Consider the following 20,292-nt stretch of genomic DNA (forward strand, 5'->3'; position numbering starts at 1 on the left):
TATATCTAGAGTGAAAAGTACTGTTTTTTCTCCCTGAGGGAAAAGTTTGAAGCCCGAGGCGAAGCCGAGGGCAACAATGTTCCTGATGGAGAAAAAACATTTTTCACTCGTGATAATTATACACAACATTTTTCCTCCACCTACATTTTTATAAAAAATTCAAATAAAATATTTTTTAAAAAACGTAAGTGACCAAGCAATGTGTTACAGCATAATCTAAAAAGTAAACAGCTGGGCTGGCTTGTAATCACAGTTCTCCGTTGACAGCGCTGTGCGCTATCTGTCGGCAAAAGTTGTAACAACAATGGCCGCCACAACTACAACTATGATGAAGTTTCCGTTTCAAATGATTAGTAATCGAGGAATATTCGTTGGCTGGTATAACATGGGATATAAAAAAATATTTATACATTTTTTTAGTATAGTGATATGAAGTTTAATGTACTGTAATAATTTTAGCATACAAACAAATTTCATATATTGATCAAATGTCTGGTTGAGGTATTGAATTTAGTTGGTTTAATGACTACTCTATATGCTTCCTCATCTGAGCTTAGACATTCTAACCTATTTCAAATGTACGTTTTTAAAATAGAGATGCTTCCCATGTTATTTAAATGGAGTTACTTTTACACTCTAGGGAGTTTTCTGTTTTTTTCCTCCCGAGAGCGAAAAAGTGACACTTTAGTATTATGTTTCAGGGAGTAAAGTAGGCTCTTTACAGTAGGTGGAGGAAAAACATTTTTTAATATATGTGCCGAAATGATTTACAATACTGTAAAGGAAGTTTAAATAAAAACTATTCAATATAGAAAAACACATTTTTTTAATATATGTACGGAAATGATTTGTACATTTGTCTTGGAAACATTTGTGAAAAAGTGTAGTACTACACAAGAGAGAGCTACATTAGCATTTTCTTACTGAGATTTCAATGTTCATTATCCTTCTTCGTCGTTAACAATCAATACTAATAAACTAGCTCTAACATAATTCAATAATGAGTTATATCAATCAATTCAGTCTGAAAAATCAGTACAATCAAATGGTGCAACAAAAGCAATAAATGTTTTAGACATAAAATATTAAAGTTATAGTAAACACAAAAGCAACTTGAAATTCAATACTAGTTCCAGAGCCCCATAACTTAAAGATATACATGAATATATTGGGTAAATTAATAACTATGCAATGTTTAAAATATTGGTGTTCATATTCAGAGAAGTGAAGATTCGTTATGTTTCTAAATGCAATTAGAGATGGATTAATGAACTTAACAAAATATTTTCAAAAATGTAATTCATTTTGAGATCAAATTTAAGAAATTATGGAAAAATTCACTAAATAGGTGAATTTTTAATAACTAATTAGAAAAAGCCATAACAAATATACAATTAAAGATATTGAAAACTTGTCAATATGTTTTGCAACAGAATTATTCCAACGATTTCCAATAAATTAATGTTTCAAGATATGGTTATTAAATAGCTACAAAACGTATTCTCTCAAAACTCAGATGATAATTATTATGAGAATTGTATGGCTGCAGCCATTTATTATCGCTACAAAATATTTGTTTCAGACATCTTGATATTACACAATAGAAACTCGTTAACTAAATTGTGAAAATGAAAGTGATTGGAATTTGAATGCCAGTCAATGAATCAGTGTGGTTTGAAGATGAGGATCTAAGTTTAAATTTACCAGATCTATAATTTAATTGTATATTTTATAATTTATTTTGTGAAATTCAATCATAAGAAAAAATAATCCCAGATTGACAAAAAGCTTTTAATTAGATGCAATTCTATAACGTCGAAATTGCGTGTGAAACAAAAGGATTTAAAAATCACAACTCCAGTATTGTATCAGACATTATAAATGGTGAGAACTTGAATCTTAGTATAAAATCAAATCCAAAAATGGTTCATGGAATGGCATTCAAGATCACTGATGTTCAAGCAGATATTTTTTATATGGCTGAGTAACATGAAATTGGAAAATAATAAAGTTTTATTTCACTGTACAACTGAGGCTGTTACATCTTACATAGGCTGATAATTTTACATAGAGTACAATAAATGGATTGTTTACATTTTATTGCAATTGAAGACGACTTGGAAGATGAATAGTTGAGATTGCACTATCTTCAAACATTTTTGCATCAATTTTTTTTCAAAATTGAGTGAACGAGTTTCTAGTATTATCGCTTGAATTTCTTTTAATAATATCAAGCTGACCAAATTTATTTCGCCTACAATTAAATGATTTCTAAGATATTGATTCTTTTCAAGTAATAATATTGTAATATATTTTTAAGAAAATAAAGATCAAAAATATAAAATTTCATTGAAATACTTTGTTAGGATTAAAATACTGTATAATGTGGCATTTGCAACTAATATTTTCATATAATATAATATCACCAACTGACATATATCATACTCATCATCTTGAGAGGAAAAGGCGATTTAGAAACAAATATTATTGATAAAAATATACTGTGAGTATTAATATATAACTCAAACTAAAAATTCTTTTAAAATGTGTAGAATATAAATGATACAATTTTCATCAATATGTTTATTAATGATGAATCTCAAATGAGTTATAAGGGTGGATATCGTTATTACTTGATTGCTTTGTATGAAAGGTTTATTTCCTTCATTGAGAAAAAATCTCATAAGATACTATCTAGCTGCTTAAAATGAAAAATAACCAAAATAAAATAGCATCTGTAAAAGATCTTTGAAAATTAAATTGAAGAAAAAGTAGATAATAGCCTCATTGAGTAAATATTATTTGAGATAAATGAGAAATAATAATAATAATGATACTTCAAACTAAGAATGAATCAACAATTTCAAGTAATCAATAGCATTAAAACTTTATAGCAAGATCCTTTCAATTCTTAGTTGAGAATTAAAAGTAAATTAAGTTTTTGAGCTACTGAATTCAAATTTTCTTGTATTTTAAGAAAAGAAACAGTAGTACAAGATTTGATTCAGCAAGATATCTACATCAAAATTGCAAAATAATAAGATTTTGGCAATAAAAGAACTTAAATATGATAAACAATGGTTGAATGTATCTCTCACAACTTATATCAATCTCAGACCAATCTTATTGATAAGTTAGCAAACTTTATAAAAGAAAACGCAATGGATAATGGATCATTTAAGTTGGCCCCTATCAGATTACACCAACTGTCTCTACTAACAATAATCCTATGCGGAAAGAAATTAATAAGTAAAGACTTATCTATTGAGATATCAACAAATTCAACAGAAATATACTACTATCAACTGTTAAAATAGTTTCAACATTCAATTATCCAATAGATTCGCGTTTTCAAGACAAAAGTCATCCATGCACTATCACTTTTGTTATACAACGACATTGGCGTTTTCAATATAAGACAAACATTTTGAAAGGTATCAGAGCAACTCTCAAATTACCTATCACATTTTGAAATAAATTGACAATCGACCAACTTTTAGATTTCTCACCAGATTCAATACAAATTACCTCTAACAGTCAACTTAAATAGAAGTTTACAACTTCAACAACACTCAAAGGGATGTAATGTCAAGTTATCGAATGAATCACAAAATTTTCGATGATTGTGAATTAATAAAATAAAATTTCGTTAAATGGTAACTTGATTGCACTTAGATACCAATCAATCAATAATTGCTGAAACCCCGAGAAAAGTTATAAGTGATCGAGAATGTATATTTCAGTGCTAGAATGCAATTTTTTGTTTGGTTGTAACATTTCATTGCATTTGTTAAATCGTGGACTTGATAAATTATACAAAATTATGAACAGTCTTCGTTTACAATTCTATAGCGCTTCCAACTTACCTATAATGAGATATTTGGCATTTAACAGCCACGGTTTAGGCATGAAGATATCCACAGTTTCTAAATAAGATAATCAAACTTAATAAAACTTAATTCTCGTTAGTTATTATTAAATGGAAAGCCATAAAAATAAAGCAGAGGTTATAAGATTCTGTACTGATTTGAAACTATTAGACAGTGAAACTTTAAACAGAATATAAGGCTATATTTACATTTTTATTGATAGCCGTTTCACAAATATGTAAGTAGTAAGTGGACAGTTATTTGTTAACAGTATCAAAATATTATTTTGTGTAAATGTATTCCATATTTCAGGAGGAAATATTTACAAAAAAAACATTGACCTACTTTTTATTTATGTGGAGATACAGTAGAGAAAGCAAAATAATATAGCAGCGCTTGATTTTCAGGAAACTGTATAGTATGTAGTCGGTTGAGAAGAGCACTTGGTGAAAGCATAATTAGCAGATAAACTAAGACAAAACGTATGAAATGAATAAATATAATTAATATAATATTTGTACAATATAATTTACATAATGTGAGAAGGATATGAGATGATTGTGATGGAAATGTGGAGTGAAGAAGAATGCATGAATGACTTTCATCCTCTCAAACATCACTATAAACTAATAATCAGTATACACGTTGTAACGTAACGTCATAATTATTCAAAGTCCCTTTCCACTTTTGCTGTCAAATAATTTAGCAGCACTTTGCGGCTGCAGTGACAAAGAGCCTACCCTTTATCCATTACATTACAACGCGTACAATATTCATTTCATCAGTATTTACAAAATAATGTCCTCATATTATCCAAAAATTACCATTTGGATCTCAAAAAGTGCGAATCACTAATATATTTTACATACATTTCAACAGTTTTATGTCCTGTGATTACAAGACTAGGTCCATATCTTAGTTTTTCATATAATAATTTCTTTGCACTTCAGTATATTACTAATACCCATTCAATATTCACATGACGACTTGAAATCGAACAATGAATCGCTCGAAACACGCTTGCACTCGTAATTATGTCGACTATCACAGTTCATAGTGTCGGCTTATCAAATAATTCACCTTTCTGCAGTTCAATCTCAGCATATGAATTCTCTTGCACGAGTTCCAAAACTTGAAACTTCTTCAAAACAAGACTTGAATAGAATTTCTGTGCCACCTGAAAAATAAAATAAGTTAATAAGTGAATGTACTGATATCTTTTATCTTTCAAAGTGAGTGTACCGTTATGAAAACAAAATTTCTGGCATCACAAATAAATTGAAGAATTTTGACAATGAAATTTTTGCACGCATTCATGGGATATAACTTGAATTCAAGGTCTAAAAGAATTAAATTTGAAATTTGATAATGAGAAAGTGCATTGTGCAAAAGTGAAGACACACAAAATACTTTACAAAAAACGTACAGTTGAATTTAATCTTTTGATTCTGCTTCTTAAATTTAGTTTTGTATCTAAATATCAGCTCATTTAGATCAAATTTATCATTTCATTATTCATTTAGCTCATTTTTATCAGCTCATGTAGTAAATTTGTCTACGAAGTATTGAAAAATCTACTCATGATTTGGTGCAAACAAATGAGAATTTTTCATAAACATTAAAGCTATTCCTAAGTCAGTGAAAAAATTCTCGACACAGTTATCAAATTGTCACAGCTTATTCAAAGATATTTTGGGCTGAAACGAATTAAATATAACGAATAGGTAGAGGGAATGTTTCCGATGAATGCTAGTAGTGTGTTACCTGTTTTCTGTTGTTACGATGTGTGAGGTCTGATAGAAAAAGTTTGGTTCCTTCCATGCTTTGCATTTTCGTTTTGACCAGATGGTAGAAGTGAGCTGCTCGTTTGTTGAGAACTCGTTCTTCGAACTGCTCGAATGTTTCATCAGTTGCTTGTTCTTCAGGCTGCAACATATTCAATATAATCATTATTTATTAATGTGCAAAAGCATTGATAATCTATGTTCATAATTTTTAATCAAAAGTATTCCAAACTATTTCTATACACAAAAATATCTACCTCATGAGTAATGTCTTAAATAAATAAGCATAAATGAAAAGAAAAATTGTCGCCAAGTTAGCTAGTGGAGGTAGAAATTTGATCAGTTTTAAGCGCTGTATGTTATCGACTCTTTGTAACTTCTTGAACTGGAGCTTAGAAAATTAATACACAGTATATGTTTAAATAGCGAGACTCATGGTTTGTACTAACAGAACTACACGGACAACTGGTTCAAACTAAAGCTGCGTACAGATATACGCGCCTCCTACCCGCTCCGCGCACGCTCCGCAGTCGCTCCGATCATGAACGTTACGGGAGATGTTAGCTCTTCTCGCGTTCCAGTCTTGCTCCCCGGTCGATCATCAATCGCTCTGCTCGAGTGACGTTCGGTTGCGGAGCAGAGCGAAAGTCTGTACGCACCTTAACAGTCAAATCCGGCATGGCGCGCCCTATCCTATGAGAAATCTACAAGGTAGCGTATACTTCCTCAATACCAATCATTTTAAAACAAGATTTTCATTGCGAATGATGCCCGCATGAGTTTTTTTCTTGTGTGTGAGTAATGAAAAGTGCGCTGGTGAATTGATGAGATGGATCAAACGTCCATGCCATCGGCGGGACTCGAACCCACGAACTAGGCGGTGCCAGCAGACCGAAGTTTGTAACGCTCCTTACCACTAGACCAACCCAGTCGGCTTGATTTTCAAACAAAAACTGATAAATCACTTGCTCAGTGATCAATTAGTCATAGCCGTGGTTGGCTGACCTACTGAGAATAATAATAGCGTATGATAGGTACATTTCGCTAGTTTTATTCTTTGGTATGATGAAGTAAGTGACAATAAATAGGAGAAAACATTAATCCTCTATTACATTTCAAGGTCACTAAACAAACCATTTCTAGCTCACATTCAACCTTCATCACAATATTTCTAACTCACTATAAAGAGAATATTGCAATAAAGGTTAAGTTACATACTGTTTTTAAAAATGTAGCATACAGGCTAAAATTATGAAAAATTCATACAATTTTTTTTTAATCTCTTGAATTTGTTTGGAGAATTACGTTTTCTTCAATAACATGGAGCATAATACTTTCAATGACTGGACTTATGACGGTAGTAAATATGAGACTTACGGGGCCAACTGAGACATACATTATAATTTTCATTTTTTGTGAAGTTGATATTGTGGTAAATATTCATATTAAATAAACTTTTATTTAAGACATTATAATATTTTTAATGAGTGTGTAAATTGTATTTATGAACGGATACTTACCGGGCCAACTGAGACGGGCAGTTCGTAGTCGTCATTCCAGGGTGTGGCGTTGCCCTTTTCAGAGATGGCACCAGGGGTGACAGGGGGATGGTGCTCGTCGTATCCCATATTCGCCATCATAGGATTCTCCTTCAAAAGTTACATTCAAATTAGTATAATAATTATTATTGAGCATTACAATATTAGTATAATGAGCAGGATTATTGATATTAATTTAAAATTTTCTTCAAATACTTACACAAATGCTAGAGTTGAATTGCATAATTTTTTATAATAAAATAGAAGACACATTACAATAGGAGCTTTCCTGTGTCACGAGATCTAGGGTAGGCCTAGTGACAAAATGATTTCAAGTTCAAAGTCAACATTTTCAGATTATTTCATTTGTATATAATGACAGAAAAAATAAGTGACTGCCAATTACGAAAAAAGGGATTTGGTGAATTATATCAACTAAATACTACAGTCTTTACTATATAAGCATTGAAAATCCTTAATATGTACGCCTAATAATGTGCATTAAATTCTAGTAGTTCTGTGAACAGTAGACCTAACGCTGTTTTCTCATCCACAAGTATAATTGCCTACATAAACGTTTTTCTTACTTAAATTTTCCTTTATAATAAAATGAAAATTCCTTTTCCTTTCATATTATCCCTAAGATGCGAAATTTCAAAAAAAAACCTTGTGTATACACAATAAAAAAAGGAATATTCCTACCAAATCGCAGAGTCAATCAACGCGTTTTGTCATAAATGCTTTACATGCATACAGACAAAAGAAAATTCGAGTTAAAACAAAGACCTCACTGCGTTCGGTCAAATATTTCATTTTACAGAATTGAAATTGATTTGTTGATTAAAAGTTGGAAATTAATTAAAAACTTATTCAGTAGGATATTATGAGAAATGCTCGCCAACTGGGGTCTTGCTGACATACCTGATCGTAGCCCATGTTCTCCATGAAGGGATGTTGTTCGGCTGGTGTGTGAGGGGGCGCAGGGGTTTGCGGATCCAGGATGGGGGGGATGACAGGGGCCGGTGTCTGAGGGGGGGCGGGGGTGCCCGGAGCCAGTACACTTGTTTCCGCTCCACCTTCCGTTCCTTCAACTCCCTAATTAACACAAAAAAAGAATAATTAAACAAATGAGCGGTACCTAGAAAACAATTACAATATTATTTAATTCAATGATTTGATAAGTGAATAAATTCATCATTTCAACAATAACCTTTAGGGCCGGTTTCCGAGCTCGGTATTTGGCTAAGTTCTAGACTTAAAACAGATGGAGTCAGAAATTTTGCTTTCCGAAACGGGGCGTGGTCGTAGTCATTTTCATAGTCACGTTTGAATTAAATTTCGAAAAACTAGAAAATTGAACACAAAATAAAATAAAGAGAAAATAGTGTAAAATTTCAGCTATTTTGAATCATTTAGGAATGTTTAATTTCGTTAAAGAAAAACGTTTCCAATCATAGAAATGAGAGGATAAAAACTGCGACTACTGTCATAATAACTAAGATTACGCCTCCCGTTTTAGAAAAACAATTTTCTGACTCCAGCTGTTTAAAGTCTAGTACTTAGCTAAATCCCGAGCTTCGAAACCAGCCCTGTCTATCCCAACTTTAAATTTTAAATCAGTTTTGGGTGAATGCCTGTTGCTTTTACCTGAATTGCATATGAATGAATGGTCGAAATCAAAATTATTATTTGATGTTTTTAAATTTTTATTGAATGAATCTGAATTGTTCTTGTTTGTAAACTTCCTAATGGACAATAGGACCGATAAAATATTCAAGTTTTTTAATAATCGAATACAAATCGAGAGAAACTTACCTGCTGTTCAGGTTTGTTCTCAACAGTTTGATCAAATGGATCTAGTCGGTCTTGCTGTTCTTTGGCTAACATACCGAACTCTTCGTTTTGAGCAGCAAGCGTCTGCAAATTAAGAAAAAATTATTGATAAATTAAAAATATTGACTCACAAATTGGAGTTAACAGATTAATTACAGATAATTTAGTTGCATAAATAATAAAGAATTGAATAATAACATTACTTGCGAGTAAAAATGGCACTGTATGAATTCACATACTAATCACTAGCACTGGAAATTAGAGAGAACCCAGAAATACAAGTAAGAAGGAGCTCTATATTCGATAATTATCCATTTATTGGATCTTCATCACATATATCTATTTAAAAGAATCAGTACAATAAGAAACAAGAGATAGACAACGTCTTCAACTGGTATTATTCCTGATTTTTTAATGATAATCCGAATGGAGGTTATAAGATTATTTTTCAATTCATCTTTAAGATTTCGCTTTAGTAAAATAAAACAATATTCAAACTCAATTTTGAACTTCCATCTCAGAACAATTTACAATGAAATGAATCCAAACTCATTTCCACGAGTATGATGATTGCTGTATTACTTGAACTGCTAAAACTATTAAATATTTTAATCTATGAACGATACGATTTGGAGGGTTGTTAAGTGTGAGAGAGGGTCGGTTGCGCCCTAACTTCACCGTCCTAAGATATAAACTTAAGACAGCAATTCAATTCAATTATTGTTAACAGTTTACTCAGTTACATTTGATCAACAATAAGTAATTTTGATTGCAATAAATAAAGCACATACCTGATCGTAGCCCATGTTTTCCATGAATTGGTTTTGTTCGGGGGGCGGGGCCGGTGTGTCGGGGGGTAGTTGTGGAGCGGGGGTCTGGGGTGGTGCCACAGCTTCGGGGGGTGCCGGGGTGGCAGGGGCCACCGGTGGAACTGGCTCAACCACCTGAAATTCACAAAATACGAGTCTATTTATTTATTTCATCTAAATAAAGAAACGCAATACAATTTATTCCATTTAATTCTCAATATGAAATTGAAATTTGAATTTTAAAGTATAGTGAGATTCATGATATAAAGTCAGCAAATGATTAGCATTGGTTTGCTATCTTTGTCTTTCATTGGACAAATCAGATAGCTCTATCCTTCTTTAACTTCCGCACCGATCGTTGTGGTACAGATCGATGCTAATGAATTGATGTTTATGGACTATGAAGAAATATAATGAACTACCCGAATATCCAATCTCAATTATGAAAATGTATTATTAAATCATGAAAGGATATATTTTCATATGGATATAATATATATTCAAGATAAAGTTCATGCAAACCTTAGTTAACAGCACGAAGTTTCTTGGCCAATGTTATTTCAATAAAACAATAGGAGCATACTGTTGCCATTTTATGCCGATTCTATTAAAAAGGCTCTCCTCTTTGCTCTTTCTCTCACACAATATTATTTCACACGCTATCTGGATTCTGTGAAATCAGCAGCACTGTACTCCATAAGAGCAATGCTGCAATCCAAGGTTTGCAGATTGTAGAATTGATCATTATAAAGCTTCTTAATGGAAATGCTACTTTTGTTGTCATGAGCAGGGATGACGTGAACAATATATGATTACCCTAACAAAATAATTATCGTTGAAATAAATTTAAAGCATGTAACATTTTAAGATCCGAATGCACTAGATGTATAATTGGATATAGTAATACGAACAATACGATAACAGAATTGAATTGATTGATACTTGAATTACGAGCTCATACAAAGGATACAAGAAGCAGGAAAAAAGTAATTTGGAAAAATAAATACCGTATATGGTTGTGATGAAACTAACTACTGTGAATTTTTGAACCAAATCAATGGGATTGATCAACTAAAATAAATAAAGTATTCAAATAATATACGTGGTTCAAACTACAGAAGATAATCAAATAAAAACCTTCAATTAGCAATGAAATGCAATCAGTTTGTTTCCAATAACTGGAACACAGTAAAACTTCAAGAATTCCAACATTTAGAACCCAGGTTATAGCTTCACAACATAAATTATGGAGCTGGAAAAAAGAATGCAGCATGAGTTTGATATCTGCACTTTCACCATGTCTCGAATTGAAGGAAGTTGATAGTTCAATCTCAATAAATTATTATTAGATATTTCCAAAATAAACTACAAAAATAATTTTTGAGTGCCTTAATTATTTTTGTATTACTTGTTGATGGGTTGGGATACACTATCATTTAATTAGAACAGTAAGGTACAAAACGCAACGGACATAATAGTGCCACAAAAAGAAATTTAGGTGTTGTACACAGATACTGTGCAGTATAAGTAGAGTTATTGGTAGCCAGGATTTGGAACAACATTATTCTACATACCATTATTGTACCATACAAATGATTGATGATGTAATACTCAAAAAGAGTATCAACTCACACACTCAGCTAGGTGTAGTTAGGAATACGTATACGGAAGACATAGCCCTCCCATCTCCCAATGTTAAATCCACGCTACGCAATTTGTCCCGTTTAGACCAGCGTAGCATAGCTTTCAATATTGGGGGATAGTACGGCTACGTCTTCCGAAGCTACAAGTATTCCTAGCTACAAGTAGGCTTTTAGAGTGTGTCTTCAAAGATGGTATCTGTAATGCCGCATCTCACGTTGGCTCAATGCGTAACAAATGACGACCAGCGCCAGAGTCTGGATGGGTTGTTTGCCATTGCGGCTTTTATTGTCCTTTGCTGGACTGGCCTCCGCTCGACAAAAATCGGAGCGATGGCCAACGTGGGCCAATGAAGGCCAGCGCTGGCAAACCACCCATCCAGACTTGTCAACCAATGCGTGCTGTTTCCTGCTTTGTCACTGCTCTGCTGCTTTTTCAGTGTAAATTATATTAATAACATTGTAATTAACTGTTGATGCGTCACTTTTTTATTGTTTTTATGGTATTGAATGTGTTCCTTTTAGCTAATATTTTCAACCTCCAACTCCATTTTCAATTAGCCACTTTGTATACGGCGGTCTTTGTAGCGAGCGCTTGCCAACGCTGGCTACCGCTGGCCGTGATGGGACACTGGTCACATTGGAGTGTGGATGGCAAGACCAATGCGGCCAAGCTTACCAGGCGGGGCCAGAGACTGAGCCAACGTGTGGAATAGGCATTAGAATCCACTATTATAGTATTATATTATTATAAGTTACTATTATACACAAGATTCATTATAAATATGTATCACTCACGATTTATATGATGTAGTACTGTATGAATCAATAGAGAATCAATACGAGGTGATGGTAATTTTTTGTGTTTTCCATGCAATGAAAAACAATTTGAATTTGAAGGGAATGATTGTAGAAGCGGTAAAACCGGAATTGAATACATAATCTCCAATAGAACCGAAGTAATTATTCAGATATACGAGTAATCATTGATTTTTGATGAGTTTTACTCAATGATTTTTCCATTTATATACCGGATGTCCCACGAAGAGGTTTACACGTTGATTTTATATTACATGCCCATTCATGCACAGAACTTTTTTAAATTTTACACAGTTTCCAAAGTAGGTACTAAAAATATTCTGGGAAAATTTCAACTCCCTAACCTTTGTAGAAAAAAATGGCGGCATATTGAAAAACGGTACTTTAAAAACATTAAAATGGTGTTTTTGGTTTTATAAAATATGTTTATTGTTGCACTTAAGGCAATATAACTCTTGAATAAAACAGCAAGAACAAGGCCTAATAAAAAACCAAATCCAAAATTATTGAAAGTGAAACCCATCCACAGCAACACACTGATAACAGCGCTTAAGAAATTATTCGTAAGCTCTTACAAAGAAACTCTGCGGTATCCGGAGAAGTTCCTCTTCTATTGATCGTTTTAGTTCCACATCATTATTGAATTTATGGGTATAAACTTTCTCCGTCAAGTAACCCCATAAAAAGAAGTCACAAACAGATAAAGCTGGTGATCGGGGTATCCAATCTAGAAAATCACTTCCACTACCAATCCAACGGCCATGAAGTTTGTCATTTAGTAATTGTTTAACATGATTTGCGAAATGAGATGGAGCACCATCTTGTTGGAAGATTGCTTGATCCATTTCTGGTACCATCAAATGAGGCAATACTACAGCAACGTAGTAAACAAATAACTCATGAAAGTAGTAAGCGAATTGTTAAATTTTCAATATGCCGCCATTTTGTTTATACGAAGGTTAGGGAGCTGAAATTTTCCCAGAATATTTACAGAACCTACTTTGTAAACTGTTTAAAATTTAAAAAAAATCGGTGCAAGAATGGGCACGTAATATAAAATTAAACGTGTAAACCTCTTCGTGGGACACCCGGTAAATAGTAAAATATAAGTAAATTGTATTATACGAGTATATCGTATCATGTATATTTTTGAATACGGTAATAAAACAATAATTTCAAAAATTATCAAGCTTATTTAGATATTTACCGGCTCTTCGGGTTCCATTTCCTTTCGCTTGCGTCCGCGGCGTGGCGGCTCGGCTGCGGCTGCCGCCAGCTCCGGCTGCTGCTCATGTGGCTCCAGGTGCAGCTGGTCCTTGTCGCCGTCGCCCCACAGACCCTGGTCGTCGGTTAGCACCACGCGGCTTGTCAGGTGCCTCTGGTAGTTCTGTAACAAACGCACATCAATCAACTCAACGTAATAATCTCAATTTGAATTTGTTACTTAAGTTTCTATAAAATATAAGGGGAGCCAAGTTGTGTTAAAATTGAAAATTCGAGCTACATAGGTTATAAGAGCAAACAAACGAATAGTCTGTTGAGTAAACTATTCCAAAAGTTATTAAAGGTATTTTCATGTTAAGAAAGTTGAAACTCAAGTTGAAATAGTATCTTTGAAAATACTATGAAATGTTTATTATAGTTATGTTCATTCTCATCTTCTTTATGGCACTATATTATGGGCGAATGGCAGCCATTCTCAATCTTTATTTGTATTACTAAAGAGAGCTGTTAGAAAAATTTGTAATGTGCCTCACTGTAAACCGTTGTTCATTAGATTGGGAGTCATGAGCTTACCTTGTATTTTTATGTTTAATTGTCTGCTTTTTGTAAAGTCAAATCTACATATATTCTCAACTCATGACAACATTCATTCTTATAATACAGGGAATAAATCGAATCTAAGGAATGAGTACTGCTCTTACAAATCCAGCCATTTGAGTTTTAAGGCCTTTTCAATATAGTTTTATAATCATTTACCACTATTCGAGGATTGATGACACTCAGGGAATTAAAACAAAGAATTAAGATTTTTTTATAAAAAATTGTTTTTATAGTGTAGATGAATAGTTCAATGTTAACATGGAGTCTATCTAGATTTTTAGGTAATTGCTTATTATGTATGATCTCTAACAGTTTGTAATATTGACGTGGCCGATACAAATACTGTAAAGTGTTTGTCTGTGGCAATAAATTGATTTGATCTGATTTGATGAGAAGACCCGCCACCCGCCATTGACATAAACTGGTAAAAATATTCTCATGAATTGGCCTTTATGATGCCGTTTTAGAATATCGATTCTAAAGATGAAGGGATTCAAATACTGAAGGTGATTTAGGCCTACTGAAGTAAAGTTCCAAGTTGATTTAATAGATGTGATAAAATTATAGACCAGAATCATCAAAGAAATAGTAAGTATGAACATAACCTCTTGGCAGTTTTACAACTGGGAGTGAGGCAGTGGTACTTTCGTACTACTCGCAGTGTGAGTAGTACGCAGTGCCTTTCGTACTACTCGACCAAAAGCTGTATTTAGAATTTAAAATTCTAGTTTTGGAAAGTTATTCTGATTTCGGTTTAAAATTTCGATTGATTTCAAATACTGGAGGTGATTTTTGAAGGTGATGTACTGGTGATTTACTGAAGTAAAGTACCAAGTTGATTTAATGGTGGTGATGAAATTATAGTCCAAAATCATCAATGAACTAGTAAGTATGAACATAACCTCTTGACAGTTTAAAACTCGGGAGTAAAGCAGTGTCTTTCTTACTAATCAACCAAAAGTTTTAATTGAAATTAATTATTCCAGTTACAAAAGTTTTGATAAGTAATTATGATTTCGTTTTAAAATGCCGATTAATCTTAAATAGGCTACTAAGATGATTTATAGTTATTGTGGACCAAAATCGTCAATGAACAAGGAGTGGCCGTAGTCAAGTGAATTAGATGCTGGCTTTATAATTCAGAGGCCCGGGTTCAAATCCCGGCCGGGGTAAGATATTTTTCTCAGGCCTTACCCGTGCTTCGGATGAACACGTTAAACCGTCGGTTCCGGCTGCTAAGAAGCAGTCTCTAGGTCATGTCAGATGCCCTGAAATTAATCAGTTGCAACCTGAAAGCTCTGACACCAGACCTGAGCCAGCCAAGTCACTCATTATTTATATCAATGACTAGAATGAAAATAGGCTTTTGGAAGTATAATCAATTTCGGGAGCGAGGAAATGTCTTTGTGTTATCACAGTGAGTGATGCATTTCGTACTACTCAACCAATATGATTTCAAAAGCACTTGATAAACTCAATATATTATTATTGGGTTACTTTCTTTATAATATTAGTGAAAAAGTAGAAATTTGATTACTTATGTGAGTGTGCTTTGAAAATGAATGAAAGGAGGGAAAGAATGGCTTTCCAAGCACTACCTCCTTAAACAAAGCCATCGTGCATTCTGGCAACGTCAGCACAGGTAGGGCTCCTACACCAATAAAAACACTAGCTGATATAGATCAGCCGAGATCAACGATTTTTTATTAGTGTGGGAGCTCTACCTGTGTTGACGTAACACGAATGCACTACGGCTTGGTCTACGGAGGTAGTGTTGGAAAGAGCATAATCGAGCACTAAGGGTGAGTTTTACCAAATTCACGTTAATGCTTCGCTTAGTAATCTCCAGTTAACACTAACTGATGGCTTTAACTAAAGATTAAGAAATTTGATTTCACCAAGGAAAACTAATGTTACGTTACGAAACGACAGATTAGAGTAGATCAGGGTGACAGTGAGCCGCCATGACACTATTGTTTCACGTTGTAAGAATGTAAAACCTAACCTAGAAAATCCAACTAGATTCCGAAATCACAAGTTTTGTTACCAAATTGAGTGGAGATTAGCCTACAAAGTTTAGTAATTAATAATAATTATAGTGCAGTTTTTTTTAGTTGTATGATTTATTAAATTTAATTTAGGCTGTAGTGTTTTAATAATTGTTCTATAGATTGTTTTTTTTTTTGTAAATAAGTAATATTTCAAATTTCACATTATGACTTTTAGCCATTCTGACAATGTTGTGTTGCCTAGAGCTATCAAAAGAAGAAGGGACCCAACATTCACGAACAGTGAAAGAACGTATCCTGTCAATCCTATTGAAAAATAAGTTGATTTCGTCCAAATTATTAAAATCATCAAAGTCATCTTATCCACCTAGGTTGGTGAACAACATAATCATCATCAATGTCACTCTCAAATCTCTATATTTTCTTTTTCTAGCATTATTTGGCCTTTCCATATTGAAACAACAAATTAATCTAATGAAAAATAGTCGTAAAAACCGCGAATAAATAGTTAAACATAACCTCAACAAACTACTTTCAACATGACAGTAAACAGAACGCCGCCATTTTTTTTCTTAGCGACAGATTACAGATGTTAACTGACCAAATTTGGCCAGTTAAATCTATATAACGGCTCATTAGCTCTAACAACGTGTGGTGAAATTCGATTTTGTCAGTTAAGAGCTAATTGGAGTTTACGCTTCCTCTAACGACACGTTTAGTTCCTGGTGAAACCCGGCCTAAGAGACTGGCACAAATCTAATCAAATTAAATTTATTCATCAAAATAATTACATTACAAATAAGAATACTATAACAATTAATACAATTAAAACAATGAAGTTTTATGCATTGAATAATTTCTTGATAGACAAAGATAATTCAATGAATAAATTTACACCCCACTATAAATGATATGTGTTGGGGTTCAAGTTATTAGTTGCTTGTTGCGTGTTATAATTACTATTCACAAACTTCATTCACTGATATGGGATTAAAAAAGTTTTTCATAATGAAATTAGTACACATTTTTATAATACAAACAAAATTATGAAATTAGTAGATAAATATTAATGTTCTATTAAGGATAATAAGAAAGTTAATTTTTAGAAAAATGAAAAACTTGTAAAGGAAAAGAATGAAGAATAAATAGTTTCAATATTTACAGTCTAACTAAATTTTCACAATTTTCTACTCCAATATGAACTAACCAGGAAAATAAACTTTTCTTGAACCTGTGTCTTTTGAATTCTTCCCTAATGTAACTTGGTATTGAATTGTAAATTTTTGGTCCCAAATATATGTAGTTTCTTTGCCCAAATGTAGTGTTCATCCTTGGTACTATTAAATTCGTGTTTTTCTGCCTTGTTTGATGGTTATGATCTGCCAGTTTTATGTGTTCGTTGTTTCTCCTCATTCGCGTGATGATAGCCTGGATGTAGAGTTGTCTTACACTCAGTACTTTACTGTCCTTGAAAATAATGTTCGTGGGGAATTGATTCTCCTTGAAGCCTAATATTATAAGTATTCGTTTTTTAAGTTTATAGAGAGGTTCAACATGTAAAAAATTCGTAGCTCCCCAGATAATTATGACGTATCTTAAAATTGATTGCACTGACCTTGAAGAGGGCCCGTGCGGGAATGTTGCGGCCAGGGAGGGCGAACAGCTTCTCGACGCCTCCAGTCTCCTTCCAGTGCATGAGTCGCTTGGTGGGCGGCGCCAGGTCCAGCGTCGTCACGATGTCAGTCGTGTCGCTCAGCTGGGCCTTCATCTCCTCACCCGAGATGTTCTTCACTTCGTCCACGATCAGCTTTCGCTTGCGTTTCGTCTTTGTGAAGCCTGTACAAACAACCAATCGTTTGCTCAACTCATTCAATTTAATCAATAATTTTCATTACATAACAGTAAATAACAGTTACATAACGTTAAACTGTCGGTCCCGGCTGAAGTATGACAGTCGTGAATTGACGGCTTAAATTATATATTCAGGCGGTGGGACCTTCCCGCAAGGGACTCCCCACCAACAAAAGCCATACGAATTTATTTTTTTATTACATAACAGTCCGGGAATATTCTAGTAACTAGCTGAATAAATCCTATAGTTTCTAGACAACAGAGGCCTGCTCTAAGACAATCGGCTTGAGTTAACAGTGAAATTTTGAACATAAATGCCCTGTACCTTGGGATATCTTCTTTTTCCAAATTTTCTCTATGATGAAATCAAGAGCTGAATTCTTTTGTTTTGAAGCACGCCTCGATTGTCTAGAGAGCAATTGGAATTGTTGAACTAGCAACTCGAGTACGGACCTTTGAACGCTGACGCATCGACCGGAGCCAGCGCAAAGCTCTCCTCCTCGTTGTGCAGCAGCGTCGTCTGGTCCGGATGTGGTGCATCCTCTTTCGGCTCCTCATCTATCGGCTCCTCGTAGGCGGCCTCGGCCCCTCCTTCTGCCCCCAACACCGGCCCCTGCTGCCCCCCGACCATCGGCGCCGCCTCCAGGTCCGCTGCACCCACCGACTTGTCACCCGGCATGTCGATGTCGGGCACCGGCGATGCAGCTCTCGACATCCCGTCCGAGCTGAAAACCCAAATGTCAACTATCAGCTGATGCAGTCTCAATTGGAGTGACATTACAATAACTAATTGAAGGAAAATGCAAATTCGGGCAACTATAGTGAAATTCAGGTTATAAAGTCAGAAACTGATTAACATTGGTTTGCTAACCTTGTCTGACATTAGAGACAGCAATTAGCTCTATTCTTTTTCCTCATTACATCTAAATATGTGATCAAGTACTTCCTGGTGATAGAAATGTGCACACTCAGACCATAGAAAATCATTAGGCTAAAATAAAACGAGATATGCTTCGAAGAATAGGACGAATAGCCGTGGATTCTTATTTTGCATTAGTTCTTGAGTTCTGTTGGCTATAGCTGGTTTGTAGCTGATAGTGCCTTTAGGTAACTAGAATGGTTCACCAATATATTCCTCCGAGTGGGAAACTTGTGATTCATTCACGAAAATGTCAAAATGTAATAAAAATAGGCGACCGCTGAAGGGCCATTAAAACTTCTACCTGTCCATCTATTGTTTAAGACGACCATCTACTGTTTACAGTACCGCTAATCGAATTTCCTCCAGCAATTCGTTATTCCAGCATTATTTCCTTCTTACTTGACAATGTGTTCTGTGTGCATTAGTCTTCAGACGATTTGATAGCACTTATTCGGATTATCGTTCAATCAATTGACATTCTAATGGCATTGTTTAATCAGGTTAGCTACTCAGGATTTTCACAAACAATTCTGATGCTATTTCACCCATTAATTGCGTGAGTTTTACAGAAATGCTATCTGAGAATAAATTTAAAATTAATTTGTTCCAAGATTACTTCGGAATTAATTTTAAGATATAATACATTTGAATAATATCAATACAACTTAATACTTTTCATATAATACATTTGCATAAAAACTTGACACTCCTCTAAAATATGGATAAAAAAAACATCAATGGATAAAAATTTCATATAAAACAATCCTGTTCTTCATTCTGTAGACTATTATTTGCAAATAAAGATTGTCTCCTTTTGTCTAAATGACGCAAGAGAAGATACTGGAATTCCATCTGAGATTATTATGAATTCAAAAGCGTTCTTCCTTTCGCTACAGTCATTGACTAAGGCGACAGGAAAAACAAGACAAGTAAGTGTATATATTTGAGACTACGAAAAATCAAGTAATGGTATGATTCTAGGATCCAAGTAGATTCATCAAGCATGAATCCTTTATAATCATTTAAATGTTATGTTTAGTCTGGAGTGAAATATGTTTTAAAATGCTAGTATATTTTAACATTTTTATAGTTCAAATATTAAATATCGCGAGTTTCTTGATCCACCATGAACGGCTAATATTACTGATGTAGAACAATCAGGTTCTTTCATTTTATAATGTACAATGGTGACAGTAGTTTTTCAAATAGTAGCGATCTGGACATTTGGGAATTCGAAAATAACCTAACAGCCGTTTTAAAACTTACCTTTGTACACGGCAGATATTTATAAGCTTAAATACGACACAACTTGATACTTGACACATGGAAAAAGTAGGTACAAAACTTCTCTATCAGTGAATAATCATAATTCAATAATAAGTGGAGTTGAGCGA

The 20,292-nt window shown here is 33.8% G+C and overlaps 1 protein-coding gene across 1 annotated transcript in view; it reads right to left on the reverse strand.

Annotated features, from left to right (window-relative positions):
- Positions 1–807: 807 nt before the first annotated feature.
- LOC111054350 (double-strand-break repair protein rad21 homolog A) overlaps positions 808–20,292 on the reverse strand; it is a 28,904-nt gene continuing 9,419 nt past the window's right edge. Inside the window, exons 7-15 of the mRNA XM_039445357.1 lie at positions 18,430–18,701; positions 17,741–17,961; positions 13,500–13,679; positions 9,816–9,968; positions 9,007–9,108; positions 8,113–8,286; positions 7,174–7,302; positions 5,634–5,795; positions 808–5,046 (exon numbers count right to left, since the gene is read on the reverse strand). Coding sequence (XP_039301291.1) covers positions 4,921–5,046; positions 5,634–5,795; positions 7,174–7,302; positions 8,113–8,286; positions 9,007–9,108; positions 9,816–9,968; positions 13,500–13,679; positions 17,741–17,961; positions 18,430–18,701 — 1,519 coding nt within the window. The 3' untranslated portion in view covers positions 808–4,920. The remainder of the gene's footprint in view (positions 5,047–5,633; positions 5,796–7,173; positions 7,303–8,112; positions 8,287–9,006; positions 9,109–9,815; positions 9,969–13,499; positions 13,680–17,740; positions 17,962–18,429; positions 18,702–20,292) is intronic.

Source organism: Nilaparvata lugens, chromosome 1 (genome assembly GCF_014356525.2).
Source record: "Nilaparvata lugens isolate BPH chromosome 1, ASM1435652v1, whole genome shotgun sequence".
In the NCBI taxonomy this organism is placed as follows: domain Eukaryota; kingdom Metazoa; phylum Arthropoda; class Insecta; order Hemiptera; family Delphacidae; genus Nilaparvata; species Nilaparvata lugens.